This window comes from Cottoperca gobio, chromosome 9, assembly GCF_900634415.1.
Source record: "Cottoperca gobio chromosome 9, fCotGob3.1, whole genome shotgun sequence".
Taxonomy (NCBI): domain Eukaryota; kingdom Metazoa; phylum Chordata; class Actinopteri; order Perciformes; family Bovichtidae; genus Cottoperca; species Cottoperca gobio.
Genome location: NC_041363.1, coordinates 27706536 through 27731623, shown reverse-complemented (window position 1 = coordinate 27731623; position 25088 = coordinate 27706536). Strand labels below are relative to the sequence as shown.

At 40.9% G+C, this 25088-nt stretch overlaps 2 protein-coding genes across 4 annotated transcripts; one reads left to right on the top strand and one right to left on the bottom strand.

Moving 5' to 3' along the window:
* The first annotated feature begins 618 nt into the window (after positions 1-618).
* On the top strand, positions 619-12666 carry ydjc (YdjC chitooligosaccharide deacetylase homolog). 3 transcript variants are annotated; one of them, XM_029440793.1, is made up of 6 exons: positions 619-739; positions 3292-3467; positions 4903-5062; positions 5992-6091; positions 8704-8881; positions 10418-12666. In XM_029440793.1, exons 2-6 carry the CDS (start codon positions 3304-3306, stop codon positions 10746-10748), a joined length of 933 nt encoding a protein of 310 aa, XP_029296653.1. In that variant the 5' UTR covers positions 619-739; positions 3292-3303; the 3' UTR covers positions 10749-12666. The 3 variants fall into 3 exon arrangements, with proteins under 3 accessions (XP_029296653.1, XP_029296652.1, XP_029296651.1); XM_029440792.1 differs by having other exon boundaries at positions 8704-8890; XM_029440791.1 differs by having other exon boundaries at positions 8704-8905.
* A 6089-nt stretch (positions 12667-18755) lies between these two features.
* Positions 18756-24476, bottom strand: LOC115013803 (ubiquitin-conjugating enzyme E2 L3). Its single transcript, XM_029440324.1, has 4 exons — positions 24382-24476; positions 22360-22455; positions 22091-22277; positions 18756-20321 (listed from the first exon to the last, which is right to left on the bottom strand). Exons 1-4 carry the CDS (start codon positions 24406-24408, stop codon positions 20167-20169), a joined length of 465 nt encoding a protein of 154 aa, XP_029296184.1. The 5' UTR covers positions 24409-24476; the 3' UTR covers positions 18756-20166.
* Positions 24477-25088: the final 612 nt, after the last annotated feature.

Genomic DNA, 25088 nt, shown 5'->3' with positions numbered 1-25088 from the left:
GGAAAGGTGTAGGTAAATTCAATATAATTACGTTGGCACTGCACGGATGAGATGGTGAAATGTTCTGACATGTTTACGTATATTTTATTGGAGACGTGCTCTGTAGTTGAGGTTCCGGTGAGCAGTTTTACAATGAAGTCGTGGTGGCTAACGTTACACTTCTCCATACGTCATCCTGGAAAGAACAAACCTTTTTTTTTCTGGTTAATGAGGATGACGTACCTTCTGTGGAAAAAGGTTCCGTCACGAGCCTTTCATAATAAAAGCCCCAAAAGCTTTATCAAATGTACAGTGTTCACTGCAAATTGGTATGTCTGATTTTTAGAATGTTAAAAATCCATACACCAATCATTAATGTAATAGCTGTGACGTGTTGGTAAATAGCATTACTAAGCACATTTAATAGATGAGTTTAGTAGGATTACCAAGGGCAAAATAATGTTATAAAATACATTCATATATATACAATATATGATTCAATTGAAACATATGTTTGACCCCTCAGTATACAGTTTTGTAGTTGTATTCATTTTAAATATACCTTTGAAAGAACTGCAGACGTCTTATTTTGAAGTTTTTATTGGCAGCCATTTTTCTTCCAGCAGGGGGCGTCGTGTTCTACTCTACTAAAATCCACTCCAGACTCTTCTGATGTGGTTTGCTAGTCGGAAGTACAGTTTATTTCCACCGTGCTTGTGTGGCTACTGACACATATGGACAAACGTGTGGAATACAATGGGTAAGACTGAAATATATTTTCATTCGTAAAATAGGATAGTCTTTTTCCAGTCGGAGACACAAGGGCTAACGTGTCTGTGCTGTTACAGTGGGTCACCTCACAAATGTCCTCTGCTTCTCAGTGTCACTTTATCAGCCGGTGAATAAAGACAGTGTCGTCTCAAAACATTGAGTGGAGTTGATTCACCTCTGTGGTACTTTAGTGGTGGTTTGTTGAGAGGTGTATTTGGTCCCCCATGTAATTAACCAATATACTGCAAATACACCGCACAAGCAACAGCTTCCAAATACCGCCATAGTTTTATGACCAGCCTCAATTTAACAAGAAAGAACATTATGCTGTGCAAAGGTATGTTAGTATGTATTGCTATGTTGTTACATTTAGTTCAACTGCTCCTCGGGTTTCTTTCCCATGGGCGACATGGACTGGGACATTTGTTCTATCACCAACATCTTTGGAGCAGTGATAGCAGTCACTTCTCTGACCCTAATCTCCAGTTAAGATTGTGTTATACAGGGTGAACTGTAACACACAATCTAACTCTGACCACCGCTCATATCTACAGTTACAAGTAACAGGCATGTGTGTAAAATGAGCTTCAACTACACTATCTGTATGTATCATTTGTGTGTGTGACCTGACGACAATGTATTTGCATTTGTTGAGGCTTTGAAAGTCACAAGTATTGCTATTGAGTTTCCATGGTGTTGCTTATTTCTTGAAAAGCTAAGGTATTTCTACATATTGTATATTTAGCTAAACCTAGGTTGGTGGATGAATGCTATTATGTTTACACAACACGTTACACTAACTGATAATTGTCTTTTTTACTTTCCTGCTGCACAGCTCCTGACTGTGTCTAGGCAGCAGTGGCTTGGCCTATTTTAGGTGGGCTTCATTCTATGGCATCTGAATCACAACAGCGTGATAGATCGCTTTGCCACTCTCAACAAGAGAAGGAATTATTTGATGCTTCCACCTACAAGTGTCTGAAAGACAGATGGTGTGTTTAAGAGTGGATAGGCATTTTTTTGTCTTAAAGTGCACCAGATTTTTGGCAAATGTACTTTCTTTTGTGTCCTGTTAGAAATTGGTGTCAGTGTTTTCTCCAATCATTCAATGTTTTTATGATGATAAATTAAAGAGGAAAATATGTCTGTTGCTTTGTAGTTATTGCCATCCCAGTAAGGGCAAACATTCTTATAGTTTCACCCCAACCCCATGGGCTCACAGAGATTAGCAAGTATACGATTAGTAAGAAACCATTAGAAATTCACATCCAAATGAAAACAACTGGGATTCCCGGCTCATGCTCCTTTTTGAAGAATAAAGTTTTCAAAATGAAAATATTTCACTTAATTGTCATTGGTTATGGTATTTTTTATACTTTGATTGATTGATATATTTTTCATATTAGTGTTGAGAGTTGTGCCCCCTCCCCTTACCAAGACCACACAGTTCTATTAGATCTAGCATCTTCATGTTGCTCTCAAAGTGCACCAGATGCAACAATTCACTTTAAAATGTTAAAAACATTCTGCCCGGGGAGCATGCCCCTGGACCCCCCCTAGATTATGTGAAGTCCACCCTACTCCTAAAACATGTCAACATGACTAAGGCCAGGTAACATGGACCTGGTTAAGATGACTAATATATTGACGACCAGCACAAAACACTGTGTGTGTGTGTAGTGGCTTTGCTCAGTGCAAAACTCCCAGACTTACTTCTCCATCATCATGCCATCTGAGTTCCTTTAATGGTAACTGTACTACCGTGCAGGTGCACACAGCTCCACCTCACCTCTGGGCTAAGCCTAAACTTGAAAACCTAGCTACGCCCCTGCTAGGCAGCAATATGTCATTGTTTTTCCTCGTGCACACTAAAACACCACGTCGGCCTTTTGAAGACCGTTTTTGGGTGGGAAAGTACTGATCTTGTGTCCATTGAGGAAGTTAAAAAATGTAGCTGAGCTAGTGTGGATGTAATTTAAGTGGTTGCTTTTTTGATTCTAGGTGGTTACTTTATTTACCCATAACCACCGATATAGCAGTCCGGCCTTCAGGGTCCTCCTGCATGGGCTGCTGGTACATTTAAGGTATTCACCAGCTACTTAACATTTCTCCTGAACTGAGACCCAGGCCATGTCACCTAATTACTTTGAGTAGTTACAAAAATGTATTATATTTATTTTATTAAATTATTCCTTTTTCAGGCTTCAGAGCAGCATCAATCAAAATGTGTATCACCACATAGAGTGAAATATAAAAAAATCCTTGTGTGGTACATATATGTGGAATATAGAAACATTACTGATTAAAAAAACAACAAGGTGAATAAGGTGACCAGCTGCTGTGGCTAAAGTGTTGATTGCTGGATGTGTGAGTGTCACTGGCTGTAGTTTGGAGTAATAAATGGACTGCATTATCTAGCGCTTTTATCAAAAGCACTTTACAATTTCTCTCTCATTCAACCATTCACACAAACGCACTGATGGCAGCGAGCCTTAGAGGCTAATGATGAGTATTCATGTGTGTCCTGTGTGTCCTCCACAGAGACCAGCAATAATGCCACAGCCCAGAATGATGCTGGTGGTGACAGGAGATGATTTTGGCTACTGTCCCAGGAGAAACCAGGGGATTGTGGACTGCTTCCAGGCTGGAGGCATTTCCAATGTGTCACTGCTGGTTAACGCCTGTGCTGCCAAAGAGGCAGCAGATCTGGCTCAAAGGTAGGGTCCAGACTGTGGCACACACTCATAATAGGGGGGCACATTTAGAAAACGAGTAAAACGGTGTTGCAATCAACTTTAAAGCCATGCTTCAAGGAAGTAATACACTGTTCAATGTAAGAAATGCCAATTGTTAGAGCCACTCAGTATATTTATTCAGTTTGATATGTGTCATCGCACCGCGCTGGCTTGGATACTTGGCAGATGGCCACAGGATACTGAGACTGTTGAGGTGGGCATCATTGTACTCAGCAGAGAGTCCCTCTCTCATGACAGTTTACCTCGCCCCCTTTCATAACTTGTGAACTGTTTGTCGAAGTATGGGTTTAAAATGATACCATAAGTCAAAAAATCACATTCACAATTGAATTGCTCTTTTTTTTTTTTTTACTTGTGCACTACATCTCTTCCACTGTTATAAGTGTTATAAGCTGGATAAGTGTTATGCTGCAATAGCTGGGCTGTTGTTGAACAAGAGATAAAGATATGATAAACATCAGGGAAACAACTCCAGGGTTATTACCCACATTTATTTACATTACAGGTCATTTAGCAGACGCTCTTATTCAGAGACGTACAGTGAACTAAGTACAGGGACAGTCTCCCTGCAGCAGCTCAGGGTTAAGTGCCTTGCTCAGGGGCACAATGGTGGCAGCCTGGTATTGGACTCACAACCTTCTGATGTCCTGTTTGGAAGCCGTACCACTGGATCACCAGACCATCACCATCCTCTCTTCTCGCCTCATCTGTGGAATTATTTAAACGGCTGCACCATTGGTGATAAACCAATGAGAAAGCAGTGAAGACATTTGTTTGATCTAGTGTTAATGACATCATCCTCCATGGTTGTATATGTTCAGTATTTTCTGGCTGTGAAAATAAACAAAGAAAAGGTGTGTTAGGCGATAAGATGTTGATAGATGCTTGCTAAAGCATTATGTTTGAGGTGGTTGCTTGGTTATTGCCTGGCCCTTGTGTATGCTGCGATTACCTCCACACTAAAGTCTCCTTCACACAAGCACTGCAACCCTGAAACGATCTCGACATTACCCGGAGGAGCTCTATGGGAGAACGCAAATGTTCAAATCATTCGGCCCGAATATCAAACAGACTTTACGCAGTACAAAATGTGTGTACTGTCCATGTGTGAAGACGCTCAATCTCCGGTGAATTCATGGCGAGCGAGTGGGTGTGTTGAGGACGTTTCTATTGCGGCTGCGGTGAAGAAGGTCACTTACAAGAAGACGCTGTCGGTAAGGCAGACAAATTCAAGGAACGGCAAGAGGCTTGATGGTAGAAAGGAAGACATTTCCAAAAAGATGAAACCGTAAGAGCATCGTATCTGTTTTTCAGTAAACGCATAGAACCTTTAAACTTGTCAGACATTTTTAGCCAACATCACATTATTTGACAGATGTTTCTCTTTTCTTGTCAGGCACAACATCCCCATGGGACTCCATGCCAACCTGTCGGAGGGCGTTCCAGTGTGTCAGAGCCTCCAGCAGACCTCCACACTGATAAACCAGCGGGGCTTCTTCCACGGGAAGATGGGCTTCCGTCAGGTTCTGGAGAGAGGTCAGCTCAGCATGAAACAGGTACGTGTTGTAAACATGCATGAGCCTATAGGCCTGTTCATTGATAAAAAAAAAAAACACACGATTTTGGTGAAGAACCTGTTTTTGCTCATGTCTTTTTGTAAATAAATGCAAAAAATACAAAACAGTTAATTCAGTCAAATCTGCAATACAACATAAACTGTCCAAAGATGAGAGGAGGGATGTACTGGATCAACATTTATAAAACCTATGAGGAAATAAGGAAAGTCAACTTTGCATAGTTTAAGCTGGTAAAATGCAAAAATGGCAACACAAACCTGTTTGTTTGTGTTGCGTTTGTAAAGAGATGAAAGAGATTTGATCTCTTTATATTTAGCATATAATATAATACATAACCCTGAAACATAGTTAGAAAGAGAACTTTACTTAATTTGGTAGTATTTCATTGTGGTTACTGGCCTCATTAATGTGAAAAAAGATGAAACTCAAACAGATGTCAACTCGAGTAAATGATAACCTCAAGTTGGTTTCAGTGTCTGGTTGGTCAAACAGAGAGCAGAGGACTAAACCTGCTTTAAAGTGGTGTTCTGTAATTATTGGTATATATAGTGCATCCCTATATCAGAATGTTGCATTGAGTTGTTTGTATGAGTCTTCATAGAGACTGGTGAAGTGCAACCAGCCGTGTGTGAGCCCTGTGTAATCTGGAGCTTCATCAGTCATTGAGTCATTGATGGCTTCACAATCCATTTACTGTAACTTGAAACTGACCTGACCATGACTCATCAAACTAAGTGTCACATGTGTAGTGACGTCATGTGTATGTTGAGTTTGCACATGATTACAGCTGTGTTGCATATTTGACTGATGACTCATTTAGAAAAGTAGCTTGTGACTAACTAATGTTAATATGTGGCTCCCGAGAGTTCTCATTACAGTAATGTTACAGTTGTGTTTTTCCTTCCCAGGTGGAGCTGGAGTTAAGGGCCCAAGTCCAGCTGTTCAGGGAACTGACAAGTCACCTGCCGCACCACATGGACGGACACCAACATGTCCATGTACTGCCAGGTAATGTAAAAACGATTGTGGAATAATAAACAAGTGCAAACTACAACTGCGATGGTACACTCATCCACTGATGCCCGGCACATGACCTAACACGCTACAGAAGTAAAGAGAGCAGAGTTTGCATTAGCAGAGTGAAAGTTTTGATAGCAACATGAACATGCCGTTTTTGGATGTAAACCGGATCCTTCCTCTAAATGGTAAATGGACCATAAAGCACTTTTCCAATCTTTGCGACCACTCAAAGCCCTTTTACAACACATGTCAGTATTCACCTCTTCACACACACATTCATACAGAGGTATCGTGTACCAGTAAGCAGCATGTAGCAGTGTGCACCTTGTATGGTAGCAGAGGTTACCATACAGCAGGGGTCGGGAACCTATGGCTCGCGAGCCATATATGGCTCTTTCGATGACGCGATATGGCTCGCAGACAATTTTGAGCTGACATTTTTTAACATGATTAACAAGTAATAAACAATTATACTGTGTCATTTTAAAGTAAAACATTTAGCAGCAGATTTGTTTTTAGTTCTCCCCTCTCCTTTCCTCCGCTCTGTCTCAGACTGCACAGCGCATGTGTGTGTGTGCGTGTGTGTGCGTGTATAAGTGTGTGTGTATAGGTGTGTGTGTAGGTGTGGGTGTAGGGGTGTAGGGGGCGGAGCCCCGCCCGTCGCGAAACCGAGCAGAGGAGAAACTGCGCAAAGCAAGCAGTAGACCGGGGGGGTCAAACTCATTCACAGAGAGGGCCAACATTAAAAACTGGGAATACGTCGAGGGCCAAACACGGTCCACATTTATTTTACAGGATAAACATAAAGTGCAAAAAGATATGGAACATATTTAAGTCAACTGCAGACGGGTTGCTGAGCAGTTCAGTTTTCATTTCTGAGCTGCAAAGTCGTTAAAGTCGCTCAGTTGATCAGCAGAATGCTGTCGGGAACACAGCGGTGGAGATGTTTGTCAGTGTTTGGAAACACGTAGTGACCAAAGTTTCCTTCTGTATCCGAGTCTCCCACAGGCAGCTCGGCTTAGAACGCTCTCACTGCATCACACATGTCCGTGATCACACGGCCCTGAAGCTGCAGGTTTAACAGTGAGATGCTTCGTTATGTCGCACAAACAGTCCCGCTCACATCGTCCCAGAGATCTGTGGTGTGTTTCTCTTTGCTTTCCAAAAACTTTCATTTCATTTACACATTTAGATTCTTCCTCAAATGTCTTTCCCCGTGGTTGTGCCATGCATTGATTTAATTACCAAAACCGATGGGCCAGTTATGACAGACATATGATATTTACTTGCGGCCGGATATAATTGCCTTGAGTTTGACACCCGTGCAGTAAACACTGAAACGTGCTCATATATGAGATAAATAACGTAAGCGTTTAGTTTATTTAATAAAAGAGCACCTGTTCAATGAAACACTGATACCTCTATTAGTACTCGGAGACGTGTTATATTAAAAAATGCACGCATAAAGTTGCATTCAAATTTATATGGCTCTCAAGGAAATACATAAAAAAAATATTTGGCTTTTATGGCTCTCCCAGCCAAAAAGGTTCCCGACCCCTGCCATACAGGATGCCACCTGCTCATCAGGAGAGATAAACATTCACACACACCGCTGGCCATCAGGAACAATTTGGGGTTCAGTATTTCGCTCAAGGACACTCCGACATGTTGCCTGGAGGGGCCGGGTATCGAAGCGCCGACCCTCCGACTGGTGGACAACCACTCTACCTCCACTATCTAAGCAAAACATCCAACTAGATATTATTGTATGTTTCACAACCTCCAACAAGCTAACAAACAACGTAAACAAATCAAAGATGCTAACTACTGTTACCATTGTGGTACTCCTGCTAGTCGTCCATGTTGGTGCACAACAGACTCCTCATCATGATGGGTGCTGGCTCAGTCTGGGAGGAGACACGTCATGTTCCTATGTGTAGGATCTGTCACAAATTAAGCCTCTGATACCCAGCAGTCACTGCATGCTCACTGCTTTGCCCCACTTGTATTCTATTACATATTTATGTTGAGTTGTAAGTCTAACTCTGTGTTAGCACTAACACATATGACAGAAGTCAGTTGCTCTTGACAGACTGATGTCCCACAGCTGTTGAGCTGCTCATAGCGGGAAACAATTCAAACTGGAGTTGAGTTTACTGTCTCATAAGTCAGAGAAAAGCACCAAATCAACAAGATGGTATTTGTCATCAGAAGAAAGTTGACAATAATCTTCTGTTGATTGATTAATTGATTCACGTCTATATAGGGCCGTCACAATATCCGATTTTCACTACATGGTTTTCGATTTGTACATAGAAACTTTATAAAATCAGTCAAATTCATCTTTGATTTTGTTTATTGTGCGTTTTGTTTCTTTTTTGGCAAATAAATGACACTTATACAAGTGTAGAGAGAGTCTTAAAAATAATTGTACAAAACACCAAAAAAGAAGAATCAGAAATAATTTAAGATTATGGTCATATGTGTATTATGAACATGATATCAATATTTGACTTTTTATACAACCGTTATCGTCAATACACCCCTACATCTGTATGTAAGTTCTGTGAGTGTTGACGTTGTTGCCCTGTGTGTTGCAGAGGTGCGTGAGGTGTTTGCACAAGTCCTGTCAGAGCTCAAGATTCCATACACTCGTGTTCCCGTGGAGACAGGTTTACAAGGCTGCCCGGCACTGCCAACACACCTCCGAAGATTCTACGCACAGGTGGAGAAGGACGCTCTGGACTCCATCCCTGTCTTCACTCGCTACGGAATCAGGTCTGCTGGGTGCGACACTGGACTGTAAATACAGCTCAATGCATCTTTTCTACTGTTTCACGAGGTTCCACTCGTCTGAGGTTTAGAGGAGGTTCTCTGTGTCTTGATGCCACGTGGATAAACCGTGTGTATGCACAAAACCCTTTTTTGTGTAGAATGTGCACACCTCACACAGACTTCAGATGGAGATGAAAATCAAGTGAACAGAATCTAAAGCATGGTTTTGTTTGACGGCTAATATCACTGCTTGTGTTGTTTTCTGTCTACACGGGGACAATGAGGCAACACGTATTTTAGCACTATTAATAAATAATTGATTACTTTGCCAACATTTGATGATGATGATTTAGATATCACTGCTGATGGTGTCTTACAGCTAAATGTGAGGCATTAATGATGAGCGATCCGTGGAGGACTTTACTGATCCGACACAGACAATCTGTGAAATTGTGCTTCTACTTTGCTGTTTCTTTCAGTGAAAGATCTGCACACGGGTGGAGCATCACAAGTATTGATATGCAAGCAGGTGATTAAGTGTCTACTGAGATTTCCAAAATAAAACCATGTGTTCACATGGCTTCATTAATATGAATATGTCTGTGTGTGTGTGTGTGTGTGTGTGTGTGTGTGTGTGTGTGTGTGTGTGTGTGTGTGTGTGTGTGTGTGTGTGTGTGTGTGTGTGTGTGTGTGTGTGTGTGTGTGTGCACAGTGGTGAACTATAGAGTTTTTCACATTTACATCTTTGTCAGTTTTCCAGTGTGAACACACTTCATGCTCAGAATAAGTGTGTAGTATGGATTTGAGACACAGCTACAGATATTGTTGTATCATGTACATACAGTATGTTGCACACAGATGGATAAATATCTAAATCACATTAGAAGTATGAATCCCTCTGGGGGATACACCGCCCTGCACAGTGACCAGTAACATACAAGACATACTGCCGCTACAGTGAAACTAACACGCATACCGAGAGGACATCAGTGTAGCTGCTCCACTAAAAACAATAATGTCAAATGATCAATTTATAGAGGGACAATTAAAAGTGATGTACCTAAAGACAAGGCCAATGAAATATGCACTATATATGGCATGAAAACGTCAAAAATACAACCAATATCACATGTCACATACTTGTGTCACAGCTGTGAGTAGAAGCAGCTTCTTAATCCTTGTCTGCAGCTAAACAAACAGACTGACCTTCAAACTGCTCCTGATGCCTCATAAACCTTTCTAATGAAGCAGGAGACAAACCAATTATAGAAGCAGCCTTTTTAATAACCATGAATACTGTGCCTGTCATTGGCATTAATGCTTTTACCATCAACAACATGAAACAAGAAACTGGACACAAACCCACAAGTTTGCCTTTAAACACATTTTTAATCAATATGAAGCCCCAGATATTTGTAAGAATTTCAACCTGCTGGTGTTTGATGAGAATCGATGATGCTTGTTGTTGTGTTTTATTAAAGGTTCAGTAATGACAGTGACAAACACTAATCAGGGTCCTTCCCTTCTCCATGTCCACAGGTGGCCAGATGTGTACCTGGGACTGACCACCATGGGCCAGAACATGTCCGTCCCCAACCTGCAGAGGGCCCTGAGCCACGCCCTGGCTGCAGGGCCTCCAGGCACCACCTCCAGCAGTGCATCTGGCTCTTATCAGCCTGTGGTCACAGCAGAGCTTATGGTCCACCCGGGTTACCCCAGTCACCCCCAGGAAGGAGGCTGTGGAGAAGGACCCGACGACTTCTCCCAGTCAGCTGACAGACAGCACGAGCTGAGCGTGCTCAGAGACCCGTCACTGCTGGCCCTCTACAGCCAGGAGAGAGTGCAGCTCTGTGCCTTCAAAGACATCTGAGTGCTGCTGTCTTACAGTGACGAGCCTGTGTGGAGACTGTCGAGAGTATTAACACAAATTACTCTTAATCTGCCCTAATCAGCAGTTGTGATGTGGGTCATTCCATATGTCCACAATGGGATGGGGAAGTGTTGTCAAGTAATTGTTGTTCATTTCAATTTCTAGCAGCTTTTAATGAACATCATTTCCCATAAGCCCAAGGCAATCGCAGGTTAAAGGTCACCAACTGTCGAGGATACTATGAGAAGGAAGTTGTCTCTCTTTACTCAGACATAGCAGTAGCACATCTTATCTTATTTTAAAGACAATTCCTAAAAGCATAAAAAGATATGCCCTGCCACGCTGGGAAAACTTTATGAAAGCTGTTTTTAATTGCTAACTAAGAAATCATTGACTTAGTCAATAATAATAATTAAGGAATCTTTAAAGAAAGATTGTACTTAGTTACAGACACTATAGATCATTGCAGTGAAGCACAAAATCTGCTCACAGCCCCGTCACATTTACTGAGTAAATGTGACTGCGGAGCACAGAAGCACTAAACTAAAGTAACCTGCAGCTGGAACGTTGCGTTCTTCTATGTGGGGAAGTGAACCGGTGTTTGTTCTTAATGTAAGCCATGCGAGGTGCTGCTTTAAAGTACTCTGCTCCAGATCGATGTTTGGCACTAACCACATGCCCGTCATTGCACATATTCAGTACAACTAGGGTCTTTATAATGTAGTTGTGTCCGCTCACCGAGTACAGTGTACGGGTTATCAGCTGAGATCAGACGGGTTGGAAACAAAGCAGCAGGCGGGTAAACCCAAAGTGTTTACAGACCCACTTCCTGCTTCAACTCTGACCATCTGTACTCACTGTAGTTGTGTTCACACCGTTTTCCTGTGTAATGAGGGATTATTAGCAACAATTCAAATAAAATGACTTTCAGTTTGACCTCCAGATAAAGTGGTTTAATAATCTGGATAAACTGTGGCTTTGTTTCCAACCGTCTGATCGTCTCGTCTGACTCTAGTGATGTCATCATGTTCCCAATGTTAGAAACTACAGCAAGAAGACCCAAGTTGTAATAACCTTTAGTCCTTAAAAAGAAAACTTCACCCATACAATGATGATTTGTATATCAATTATATTTCTTTGTAGAAAACTTTAATCTAGTGCACGAACGCTAACTAACCGTAACCCTCATGTATCCAGTCGTATGCTCACTACTTCCCAAACACATGCAATTTCACTAAAAACCTGACTATTCAAAACAAACGCATAAACAGTCTAATATTTAACAGCTCAATAGGAAGGGTGTGTTTGTGAAGGAGTGAGCGTGCAGATTAAACTGCACCAGTTGTGTGAGAGTGGAAACGGATTCATCAAGAACTTGTCTCGTGTTTTTTGATTCCTCGGTCACCGTGGAGGCGAGCATTGAAAGAACGTTTCCTCAAAGAGCTCAAGATAACACGGTGATTGATATAGAAGTGATCATTTTGTCGGTGAAGGCTTACTCGTTTTAGTTTCAGTTGTGTGCCTGGGTGTTGCATATTCCTCAGTGAGTGTTTAGTCACATTACCACAGTAATCTGCACTCAGGTAGTGTTCTATCATAGAAGGACAGTTTAGTGGAGGGGTGGGGTGAACGGGGGGGAACATTTCTGCCTCATTAATGAAGCTTTGTGGTTTCATATAAGGGTGGAGGGACGGTTGCTCATGATCTCAGGTCTGTGAAGCACAAGTAGTTCTGAACATTGATCACCTGCCAAATGTGTTTCTGTAACAGGACGGTGTGTTTGTAATATTTATAGCTTTTGTCTGGGTATTTGAAATTGTATATTTTGATAAAATTTCTTTTGAAACTTCTTTTACATTGCTATATTTGAATTGTTACAGAGATAACACGGGAACAGCTGAGCTAATAAATCATGTCGAACTGATATCTGATGTTTCTGTTTCTGTTCTTCATGCTTCAGTCCTCTGAATCCCCGTGTGAGGCGGATGTTTATCAGGTAACTTCCTGGTACATGTTTAGCTGAGGCTCAGCTCTGTGTCTGCTCATAGTAGGAAATGTTCAAATCAAATCAAATTTATTTGTATAGCCCAATATCACAAATTATACATTTGTCTCAGTGTGCTTTACAGACTGTACAGGTTACGACATCCTCTGTCCTTAGACCCTCGCATCGCACAAGGAAAAACTTCCTAAAAGAAACCCCATAATTAAAGGGGAAAAAATGGAAGAAACCTCAGGGAGAGCAACTGAGGAGGGATCCCTCTCCCAGGACGGACAGACGTGCAATAGATGTCGTGTGTACAGGATAAACAACATAGTACAAATACAACATTTGACAGAAATTATGTTGTGTTGGAAAAAAAAAAGAAAGTATGGATGAATCCAGGAAAATGTCAAAAAGGCTTCCCGGTGTCCAGCAGGACCAGGGCAGCAGGCGCTGTCACGATTCATGATCCTGACGTAAACTTTATCAGTGGCAACCTGCCACATGAGAGACAGAAACTCCGGGGATGATACCCCGGATGGTGAGTTAGTAACATACATTTACATAAATGCATACAGATAGAGAGGGAGAAGAAGAGAGAGGGAGGGGAGGAGAGAGGAAGAGAGGGAAGAGAGCAGGGAGGTGTCCCCCGGCAGTCTAAGCCTATAGCAGCATAACTAGGGGCTGATCCAGGGCAAACCTGAGCCAGCCCTAACTATAAGCTTTATCAAAAAGGAAAGTCTTTAGCCTGCTGTTAAATGTGGAGAGGGTGTCTGCCTCCCGAACACAAACTGGAAGCTGGTTCTACTGGAGAGGAGCTTGATAGCTGAAGGCTCTGGCTCCCATTGTACTCTTAGAGACTCTAGGTTCCACTGGAGAGGAGCTTGATAGCTGAAGGCTCTGGCTCCCATTGTACTCTTAGAGACTCTAGGAACCACAAGTAACCCTGCAGTCTGGGAGCGTAATGCTCTAGTTGGTTTATAAGGTACTATGAGATCTTTAAGATATGCTGGAGCCTGACCATTAATTGCTTTGTAAGTCAGGAGAAGGATTTTGAATTATATTCTGTATTTTACAGGGAGCCAGTGCAGAGCAGCTAATACAGGAGTAATATGATCCCTTTCCTTGTTCTTGTCAATACATGTGCTGCTGCATTTTGGATCAACTGAAGAGTCTTAAGCGACTTTTTGGGACAACCTGGTGGATTACTGAGTTGCAGTAATCCAGCCTTGAAGTAACAAATGCATGGACTAGTTTTCTGCATCATTTTGAGACAGGATGTGTCTTAGTTTTGCAATGTTACGTAGATGAAAGAAGGCAGTCCTTGAGATTTGTTTTATGTGGGAGTTAAAAGACAGATCCTGATCAAAGATGACGCCAAGATTCCTTACAGTGGTGCTGGAGGCCAAGTTAATGCCATCCAGAGCTTCTATGTCATTAGAAAATGCGCTTCGGAGGCGTTTAGGGCCAAGTATAATAACTTCAGTTTTGTCTGTGTTTAACATCAAGAAGTTGCTAGACATCCAAGTTTTTATGTCCTTAAGGCATGCTTGAAGTTTAGCCAATTGATTGGTTTCATCTGGTTTAATTGATAGATATAATTGGGTATCATCCGCATAACAATGAAAGTTTATAGAGTGGTTCCTTATAATATTGCCCAAAGGAAGCATATATAAGGTGAATAGAATCGGTCCAAGTACAGAACCCTGCAGAACTCCAAGACTGACTTTGGCTGTCATGGAGGATTTATCGTTAACACATACAAATTGAGATCGCTCAGATAAATAGGACTTGAACCAGCTTAGTGCAGTTCCTTTTATGCCAACACAATGTTCCAGTCTCTGTAGTAGAATGTCATGATCAACAGTGTCGAAAGCAGCACTGAGGTCTAACAAGACAAGAACAGAGACAAGTCCTTTGTCTGATGCCAATAGAAGGTTATTGGTAACTTTCACCAGTGCCGTCTCTGTGCTATGATGAACTCTCAATCCAGATTGAAAAACCTCAAATAAACCTCAAATAAACTATTATTATTATTATTATTATTATATTTAATAACGAGGTGTTAATTAAGGGTAAAACTTCTTTAAACAGTTTAGTTGGAATCGGGTCCAAAAGACAGGTTGATGGTTTAGACGATGAGATTGTTGAAGTTAGTTGGTTAAGGTTAATTGGAGTAAAACAGTCTAGATATATTTCAGGAGTTACAGATGTTTTTGAACAGTTGAAGTTAAGTCATTACCAATTGAGGTCAGGAGGAGATTAATTTTGTCTCTAATAATGATAATTTTATCGTTAAAGAAGCTCATGAAGTCGTCACTACTGAGAGATATAGGAACAGAAGGCTCTGTAGAGCTGTGGCTCTCTGTCAGCCTGGCTACAGTGCTGAAAAGAAACCTGGGGTTGTTCTTATTTTCTTCTATTAAGGAAGAGTAATAAGCTGCTCTGGCATTACGGAGAGCCTTCTTATACGTTTTAAGATGATCTAACCAGACTAAACGAGATTCTTCCAATTTAGTGGAACGCCATTTACTTTCAAGATTTCTCGACTTTTGTTTTAGTTTGCGGATTTGTAAATTAAGCCATGGAGCTTTCTTTTTCTGTTTTATGATCTTCTTCTTTAGAGGAGCGACAGAGTCGAGTGTTATTCGCAGTGAGGCTGCAGCGCTATCAACAAGATGATTAATTTGGGAGGGACTAAAGCTAGCATTGGAGTCCTCTGTTATATTGATATTGAGTCCTGGTATTGAATTAAGTGCTGATGGAATCACTTCCTTAAATTTAGTCACAGCACTTTCAGATAAACATCGAAGCATAGGATATTTTGCCTACTGGCTTGTAGTCCAGTAACAGGACTTCAAAAGTTATTAAAAAATGGTCTGATAAAAGAGGATTATGTGGACACACTAATAAACTTTCAATTTCAACACCATATCCCAGAACAAGGTCCAGAGTGTGGTTTAAACAGTGAGTTGGTTCATGTACATTTTGACTGAACCCAATTGAATCTAATATTGAGATGAATGCATTATTAAGGCTGTCACTATCAACATCCACATGAATATTAAAGTCACCTACAATAATTACTTTATCTGTTTTAAGGACTATATTTGATAAAAATTCTGAGAATTCAGATAGAAATTCAGAATACGGACCAGGAGGGCGGTACACAGTAACAAATAAAACTGGCTTTATTGTTTTCCATGTTGGGTTTGAGAGCGTAAGAACAAGGCTTTCAAAAGAGTTATATTTTAGTTTAGGCTTAGGATTGATCAAGAGGAGTCAAATATGGCCGCAACTCCACCTCCTCGGCCAGTACCTCGAGGAATGTGAGTATTAATATGACCAGGTGGAGTGGATTCATTTAGACTGACATATTCTTCATGTCTCAGCCAGGTTTCAGTGAGACAAAATAAATCAATCTTATTATCTGATATTAAATAATTTACCAATCCAGCTTTCGTTGATAAAGATCTGATGTTTAAGAGCCCACATTTAATTTTTTGATTTAGTTGCACTTTTGCAGCGGTGGTGTTTATTTTAATTAGGTTTTCATGTATAACTCCTCTTCTGTTAACCATAGACTTGATTAGTTTCAGTGGTCGTGGGGCAGACACAGTCACTATGGGGATTTGAGTGGGTGACTGCCCGGAAAGAAGCACAGAGAAGTGTGTAAGACTGCAACTCTTTGTCCTGGTCTCAACTCTGGGTTGTCATGGATTAGGTCCACTAATAGACTTTGTAATATTATTGGATATGAGATCTGCTCCAACCAAAGTAGGATGGATGCCGTCACTCCTAATCAGACCAGGTCTTCCCCAGAAAGTCCGCCAATTGTCTACGAAGCACACATCATTATCTGGACACCACCGTGAGAGCCAGCGACGGAATGATGACATGCGGCTAAACATGTCATCATTCAAAAGATTTGGCAGAGGACCAGAGAAAACTACGGAGTCCGACATTGTTTTGGCAAATGTACACACCGACTCCACATTAACTTTAGTACACTCCGATTGACGCAATCGCGTGTCATTACCGCCGACGTGAATAACAATCTTAAATGTTAAAGTGCTCATCGGGCAGATTGCAGATTGCCTCTTTCAAATTATGTAATGGAGTAAAAAGTATTGTTCCCTCTAAACTCTAGTGCAGTGGAAGGATGAAGTTTAGAAATACTCAAAGTTAAGTATCTGAAATTAGTACTTAGTTACTTTCCAGTACTGTATGGGACAGACCCTGCTAATACTGCTCAGAGTGATCATTTAGGGTGCAAGTTAAATGATCCATCAAAAGAACTGACCCGGCACCTTCACATTAAGAGCAATGCTGCAGTGAACGCCTGCCCCACAGACACTTCAGTAGTGACTGGACCAACAGCACAGACGACCAGGTGCACCTGCTGGACTTGTCCATACTGGATTATTATATTAAGTCACCGTTTAATAAAACGTGTGTCTTCTTGGATTAGTGTGTCCTAATCCCCATATCAGGGTAAGTATGTTATTCATGGAGACACTTGCAGTGCTGCCTGTCATAAGGTATTAGTGTATTATAAGCATGCCAGCATACACAACAACTGTCCGAGCACAAAGGATACTCAAAGTACAACAGTCGTGTTTTTTATTGTTTTAATACAATCAATTGCTTCATGTTAGATTTGTGTTGTTCAAACTAACTCCATGTTGACCAGCTACACCATTACAATGCGTCTGTTAATGCATCAGTAATAAAAACCAAATATTGTAATTTTAGTGATTTCCGTTGTGTTAATACTTTTTAAATTAACGCTCTGCATTGTCCAGCACACGAGTGCAGCGGCCCACTCGATCTGCAACTGAACTCACATTATTCAGTTTGATGAAGATGCAATCAAAAATCAGATTTTGCATTAAATGTTCAAATTAGAGCAGCCAGCGTTGTAACACACAGATAGATAAGGATTAGTACTGGACAAACATTTGAAGGTTTGCTTTTCAACAGATAGACGGCCACAAAAATCCCACGATGAGCAAATTATGACACATCAGTATCCAGTGGTTGAAAGCAACTAAAGTACTTCAGTACAGTTTTACGGTACTTGTACTTCACTTCTACGTTATTACATTTCAGAGGGAAATATTTTTATTTTTACTCCTTTTCATTTGTTTCACATCCATAGTTTCTGCTTACTTTACTGCCAATTAAAAATATAAAAAGCTTTCAAATATGACTCATTAAGTACACAACAAAATACAAAGCAGATCAAATTAATTTCATCACCACCAGCTACAACAGTGAAATGCTTCTTACACATTAATGCAATAATCTGTAACACTATAAAACTCAGTGGCTCATAACAAGCCATTTTACGTTTAATAAGTAAAAGCACATTTTGTTGAAAATGTTTCTGTAACACTAACGTTTAGTTTTACATTGCTACGGTTACTTAATGAACAGAGTATGTTTTCTATGAATGCAACTGGTCATCAGTAATAAAAGATCCTCCAGCTACTGTGGGCTGCAAGAAGGCTGCATTACTTCGAGTTCAGATCGAACACACACCTTTAACTATTAGAAACTACTTCTTACCTTTGTGTTGAATCAAAGGTTACACACACACACCACTGTAGCTGTCCTGTTATTTCCTTGTTCCAGACTTAATGTGGGTCTGAATTATATTGAAGGATAAAATAATGTTGCATACATGGGATCTGTAGTAATTGGAATTCAACACGGAAAATATTAATGAGTTGAACAGAAAGTTCATTCTTTAACTTATAAACTTCTTAAGTCCAGGTCTACTTACAGGCTTTTTCAAGAGCTCTGAACTGTATTAGATGTTAGAAGCTCAGTGGGCTGCGAGTTGAGATTTCTTGTCAAACTATGGAGCAACTGTGTGAACATGTTTGTAACATTTGTTAATTAATTAATTATTTATTTCTACCAAACGCTTAATGAAATCATGTTGATGCTTCAGATTAGTTCTGCTCCTCTACTCATCAAAAGTCAAACACGAGCATCATCCACTTGACGACCAGGCAGACAGTGAGGCCAAATGGTTAGCCATCTTTATTATGAAACAATATTGGGACCAGATCAAACAGCTGTTACATGGTGGTTTTATGGCCACTGCAGTCCCTTTCCTTGTCCTGACACATCCCCGGACAGCCAGCCCTCTCCCAGCTGCCTTCAAGGTGCTTGTTTCTAGGACCGCCTCCAGGAGCTGAGCTTCATTCCAGCCAAGTGCATCCTCCTCCTTCTCCAGCTTCTCCTTCCCCCTCCCCGAGATAGGTCCCCCACAGCTGGGCAGCTGACATGTCTCAGTGTGGTAAAGGGCTGTTTCTAATGTGATAGGTGGTTATATTGGGGGAGGGGGGGGGGGGGGGGGGGGGGGGGGGGGGGGACACACGACGACGACGACGACGACATGCATGGGAGATTTAGATTAACCAAACGGGTTCTTCCTAGGTTACCAATTTGGAATATCAAGTGCCAATCAAAACAATTTCGAGGGGAGAAAGCAAATTATCATTAATAAGGAAAAGAAAATCACAATGGGCAATTTTCATGCTGGAAACTGTTTTAACAGCATTGTCTGAGACGGCATGTTTGGAAACTAATAATTTTTTTTTTAACACTCAAGAATCTTCTGTAGCATTTTCATCAATAACAATTCAATTAAAGTACGGCCTGCCATTGTTTGTTTCTGCTCAGTGGGTTACAGACTGTGGAGAAGGAGAAGTCAGGGATTGTCCCATAGAGTACAGTGCAAGTCTAGAAGCAGTGGAGGTGAGTAAGGGAAACATTTGAGTCAGCACACACACCTCCAGGTCCTACCTACAGCTTCTTACCTTTGTTTTTTTAACTTAAAAGATTATTGATGGTGGGGCAAAAAAAAAAAAAATAGTCAACCAGTTTTCCTGTTCTACTAAAAATAAGATACTTCAGAAAAATCATGTCTATGTGAGATCTATTTAACACAGGTGTTGTTTATAGAGAGGAAAAGCAAACAGAATGAACACATTACTCAGTATTTCCATCTAACTTCATCTGAACATCATGTTCCCATTAGCGTTTCTTTTTCCATTTTTCACATTAAGAAAAGAGTAAAAAGTTAGTAATGGTCTGGAGATTAATGGCCGAGGAGGAGGAGGAGGAGCAGTAGTAAGAGGGGAGGAAGCTGTCTGATCCACAGAGAGTCCTGGATGGGGAGGGAGGCTGAGGCTGCCGCTGCCGGGCTTCAGCTGGGCGGCTCCTGGACTGCAGGGAGGACCGGTGTGGGGAAGAAGGGGGGGAAGGGGGGGGGGGAGAGTGAGTGAGCGAGCGAGGAAGGGGGTGAGGTGAGGGGGAGAGCGGGGAGGCGAGAGGAAGATTGGTGTTTGGTTGGGCAGGTGAGATAGGAGGAGAGGGGGGAGAAAGAGACAGAGAGAGGGCTACACGCTCGTCAGGTCATCAGTCCATTGGCCGCTTTTCACCGTGTTTCTTTGTAAACTCTTCAGCGTTCTTCAAGAATTTTTTACGGTCCTTTGAGTATTCTTCTGCTAGGTCTGCCCTAAGGGGGTGCTCCGGCTGGGGGTCGTTCACCAGCGCAATGAGGGACTGAATCACTGAAAGACACACACAGCCGAGGAAATTGAGTTAGATATGAACAATGCTTTTCCTAACAACACTATGGCCACTAGTTTCACAGCGGGATGTGCTGGCACAAGGGGAAACAACACTTAAAAAGGTCGAGCTCATTAACGAACCATACCAGTGGTTTTGCACAATCATTACTGACAACCACCAATTTAACTGAATAATTAAAGGCCGTAGTAATTTGTTTCTTCTTTTTGGATATTTTGCCTTTATTCAAAAGAACAGCTGAAGATAGACAAAGGGGGCGACATGCAGCAAAGGCTGCGGTACGGTTGCCTGAGTTCAGGTAGTTTGCCACGTGTTCTAAACGTTCTTGTAAACTTAGTTGCTGGCTTCCCTAATAATGTGCGATGTAAAGATTTCACAATATCAGTGAAATTCCACGATTCTCTGTACCAACTCGGCACCATGGTAAAAACACAAACAAAACAATAAATACCATGTACTTCAACATACACTCCTTTATTACTGTTTGAATACCATTTTTTGTTGGTAAGTTTGACAGGTCATAATTCCCTGCTGTGAAAACATGTCCTTCAAACTTTAAATAAGTTATTACCAAAAACTAAATTTTACAAGATTACATTTGAACACATCCTGGTGACATGCCAGACTAATGTGCTTTAGGAACCGATAAGCAGAATCGTAGATACTGTAGAAAACAAGTGCCGTCAGGTTCCCCAGTCTCATGTCTCATTCTTTCTAAACTTCACTCAGTATTATGGTGTCAGGAATATTATTTATTTTATGGACATTTTTTTATTTGCTTTTGTGAGATTTGAGTTTATATGTAATTTTGCTTTTGTAAACAACTGTTGCTGCTCTAGAAACAACATTTAGTTATATTTATATTTTATAAGAAATTCTAATCCTGTTATGAATTTATTCTTCTTCTTTTATATAAAAAAGCAATTATTTGGGAATGAACAAGAACCGATAAAGAACCAAACCGATGAAGGCGTATCAATAAGAGTAGTAACGATAAAATCTTACCAATACCCATCCTTAGTTAAAATATGGATGCATGCTTTGGGAAACAACTGCCACGTGCAGAAGGTGGAGGCAAATTGTAGTAATTTGGATTAAACATGCAAAATCACTGGTATGGTCCTTTAAATATAATGATGTATGGGTTGTCCCTCACACCATTTCAGTTTAGCTCTGAGATCCATTAGCCTTCAAACAATATAGACTAATATTTACCTCCAGCTGCTGACAGAAATCTATCAGCTGAGAATAACTGAGAAAACGTGTCCACTACACCATCTGAACAGAGCTTAGTTACCCCGAGTGGCTTATTTAAAAGATTCCTAACTCCGTTCCTTGGAACGGTCTACAAAACATTTGCCATCAGGCTATAAGTGAACGATGTGATTTGGCCAACAAAAGAAAAAAAAGCTGATTAATACTTGATTTTACTAATGACTTGTTGCTATAGTTTCCTGTCACACTCACAATAGTTGTGTAGGTCAACAGTTTGCGAGGTAAGCAGCCCCCCACCCTACCTTTCAGCATTACATGAATGTTTTAATTGACTAATTAACCACAATGAAAAAACAAATATTGTTACGTTTCAGTTCATTTTAAATTTGGCACAAAACTTGTATTAGCACTTTTATCAAACAATTTCAACCCTGCACCATTTACAAATGCAGACGTAATTATGTGGGATTTCAGACCAAAGGTGATCATGTAGCATCCACTTACAAACAGCGTCCCCTGTAACACTCACACCTACCTTGGTCAGTTTTGGTGGCAGGCTTCCAGTTCTCTGCGCTGATCACAGGCAAGCACACCTGGCCCTTCTCATCAATGTTGGGGTGATAGATCTTTGTCTTGAATGTGATCTTCGGAGGCTTGAAAGGGTACTCGGTGGGGAAAATGATTTCAATTCTGAACGCTCCTTTGTCATAAGGAGGGTTGTCCTGCAAGTGAACAGAGGAGGTCAGTTAAAGAAAACGTGGGCCAACAAATGGCAGAGCAGTCAAACAAGAAGTGGCTACTTACAGGAACAATGAGCCCTTGCCATGACAATAGGTTTGATTCCTCAACTTGAATGTTTCTGAAGTTTTTCATTCCAGACCTGCGAATCTCTTCAAGTTCCTGAGAGAACAAGCAAACAATATATATTACAGAAGTGAAAATGTTCATGTTCATAAAAGATGAGTATAGAGAAGCAGCTTTGAATTGGGACCTATTTCTAGTTTATAGCTGGGGATTAAATATAAAACACGCTTTATTGTTTTTTTTAGTTTCACTTAACGATATGGGAAGATCTTACCCTGCCTTTCTGGTTATGCATGTTTCAGCAGGCGTGTACAAACATTTGAAATGTGGCAGAAGAGAGGGAGGTGATAGGGATCCTCCTCGGAGATCCCTGGTTCAATAACTGAATAGTGCTACCTCTAGCTTGGCTTGCAAGAATGTTGCTTTCGGATGGGAAGCTGACGAGTGATCCCATAGTTTTGCTGCACTAGTGACTTTCACTGGTTGGTCAGGATGCTTGCATATTGGGGAATGGAACTGGGGTGATTGTGTTGTCCGTGAGTCTGTCTACACTCTGCCCCATGTCAATAGTATAAGCAGCGTTCAGAAATTAGACATTCCATTTAGGGAGAATATTAATGCTAAATTAAATGAGTCTCAGTTTTCTTAAAATATGGTGTAATTTACAAATAGTTAAATGACATGTTTATGACAGCCTAAATCTGCATAAAAATAAATGTTTGAGCTTTTTCTGTTAAATAATGTGCCCACAAATGAGAGCCACATTAAAATATAATTTAAATAAGTAAGCAGAATCTATACAATACCCAACCCTACACTTCATTTATTCAACTGTTGTAGTTAGTTACTTTTAAAATATGTATAAATATATATACAGAACATACAACCGGCTCATTATAGCTTATATAGTTTGTTGAACATTTTATATAGTTCATTGACTTTAGTGCTATTATAATTGTATTGTGCTGAGAAGCCCGTGACTGGCAAAGGGAATACTTTGTACTCATTCTCCCTCATGCTCACGGCTGTTCCAAGGATCTTTGAGTATGGTGAGGGGACGTAAGTAGGGGTACTAACACACTGTGTGTCCCAACATACCGGTCTTATTAATTACCATAAAACAAAAGATACCCAATTTAGGCCCGTAAGCCTGATCTTCAATCACTGTCATCGGCTGAGCCGAGTATGACAGATCCTGTTGCATTCTCATATTTTCTGATCTATTTAGTTACATTACTAGGTAAAATTCTAAACAAAAACCTAATTTTGCCCTGCGAAACAGTGCTGTTAAATAAGGGAATGTCCCTGTCTTTCTTTTTTCAGGCCTATTTCCTTGTTCTGTTCTGCCAACTAGCTTCGAGAGCTCCATATTGTTGTGTAGCTCCTCTACTGTCTCATTAACTTGTTGTCTGGAAAACGGGATATTATGTCCTGCCATTTAGCTACTGTCTGGTACTTACATATATCAGCAATAAAAAATGTTAGCTGAAGATTTACAGTAAGTTAATTCCCAGCCATCCAAACCCGGCTAACTTGAGTGTAGCTGACACTCGCTAGCTCACTAGCTAGCTAGCGTTAGCTGAAACGCAGCTAAGATATGAGGCTAGCAAGTTAGCTGATTAGCAAGCGCCTTATGCCGTGGAAATTCACTCACGCTATTCTATCGGCCACATCTAAACTCACTCCTCGGTCAAACAACCATAGCTACATGAAAGATATAGTTAGGTATTAAACGGAACATTTGTTCCGTTGTCGTCTTCGGATGGCTGACTGTCGACTCTCCGGCCTAATTTTGCCGGTGCTTTGCTGCTGAACGGTAATATCTGGTCGGCTAACGTTAGCTCGGTGGCCAGTAGTGACCTCTCGTTTTTATTAAGTTAACAGTTAAAAACAGCTTCAAACTGTGTCTTCTAACAACATTATCTTACATGAGTTTAAGTGAAGAACAAATGAGTCCACCGGCCGCAAATGCGTTAATACAGATTACAAATTATATGAAAATAACGGCATCGGAAGATTTACCTTGGCCAGCCTCCTGCTCGCCGCCATCTTGAAACTACTGTGTGTTCCCAGAATACACAGCGCGGCGAATATGGGACTGGTGCTTGGGCTGAGAATCACCCATCAGGTTAACCCATGAATGAATAATATTGGTTATAGAGTATGAGGATCAGTTAATTTCAGACTGGACACCGATTTAATACTGACTGAGGATCAGTTTAATACAGACTGAAGATCAGTTTAATATGGACTGAGGATCAGTTTAATTCAGGCTGAGGATCAGTTAACTACATAGCCTACTGAGGATCAGTTTAATAATGACTGGGGATCAGTTTAATACAGACTGAGGATCAGACTCAGTTTACTACAGACTGAGGTTCAGTGAATTACAGATTGAGGAACAGTTAACTAAGGACTGAGGATCAGTTTACTACAGACTGAGATAGCTATCTGTTTACTACAGACTGAGGATCAGTTAGCTAGAGACTGAGGATCAGTTAGCTAGAGACTGAGGATCAGCCATCAGTTTACAACAGACTAAAGATCAGTTTACTACAGACTGAGGATCAGTTAACTACAGACTGAGGATCAGTTAGCTAGAGACTGAGGATCAGTCATCAGTTTACTACAGACTGAGGATCAGATTACTACAGACTACAGATTCAGGTTAACACAGACTGAGGATCAGTCATCAGTTACCTATAGACTGAGGATCAGTTAATTACAGA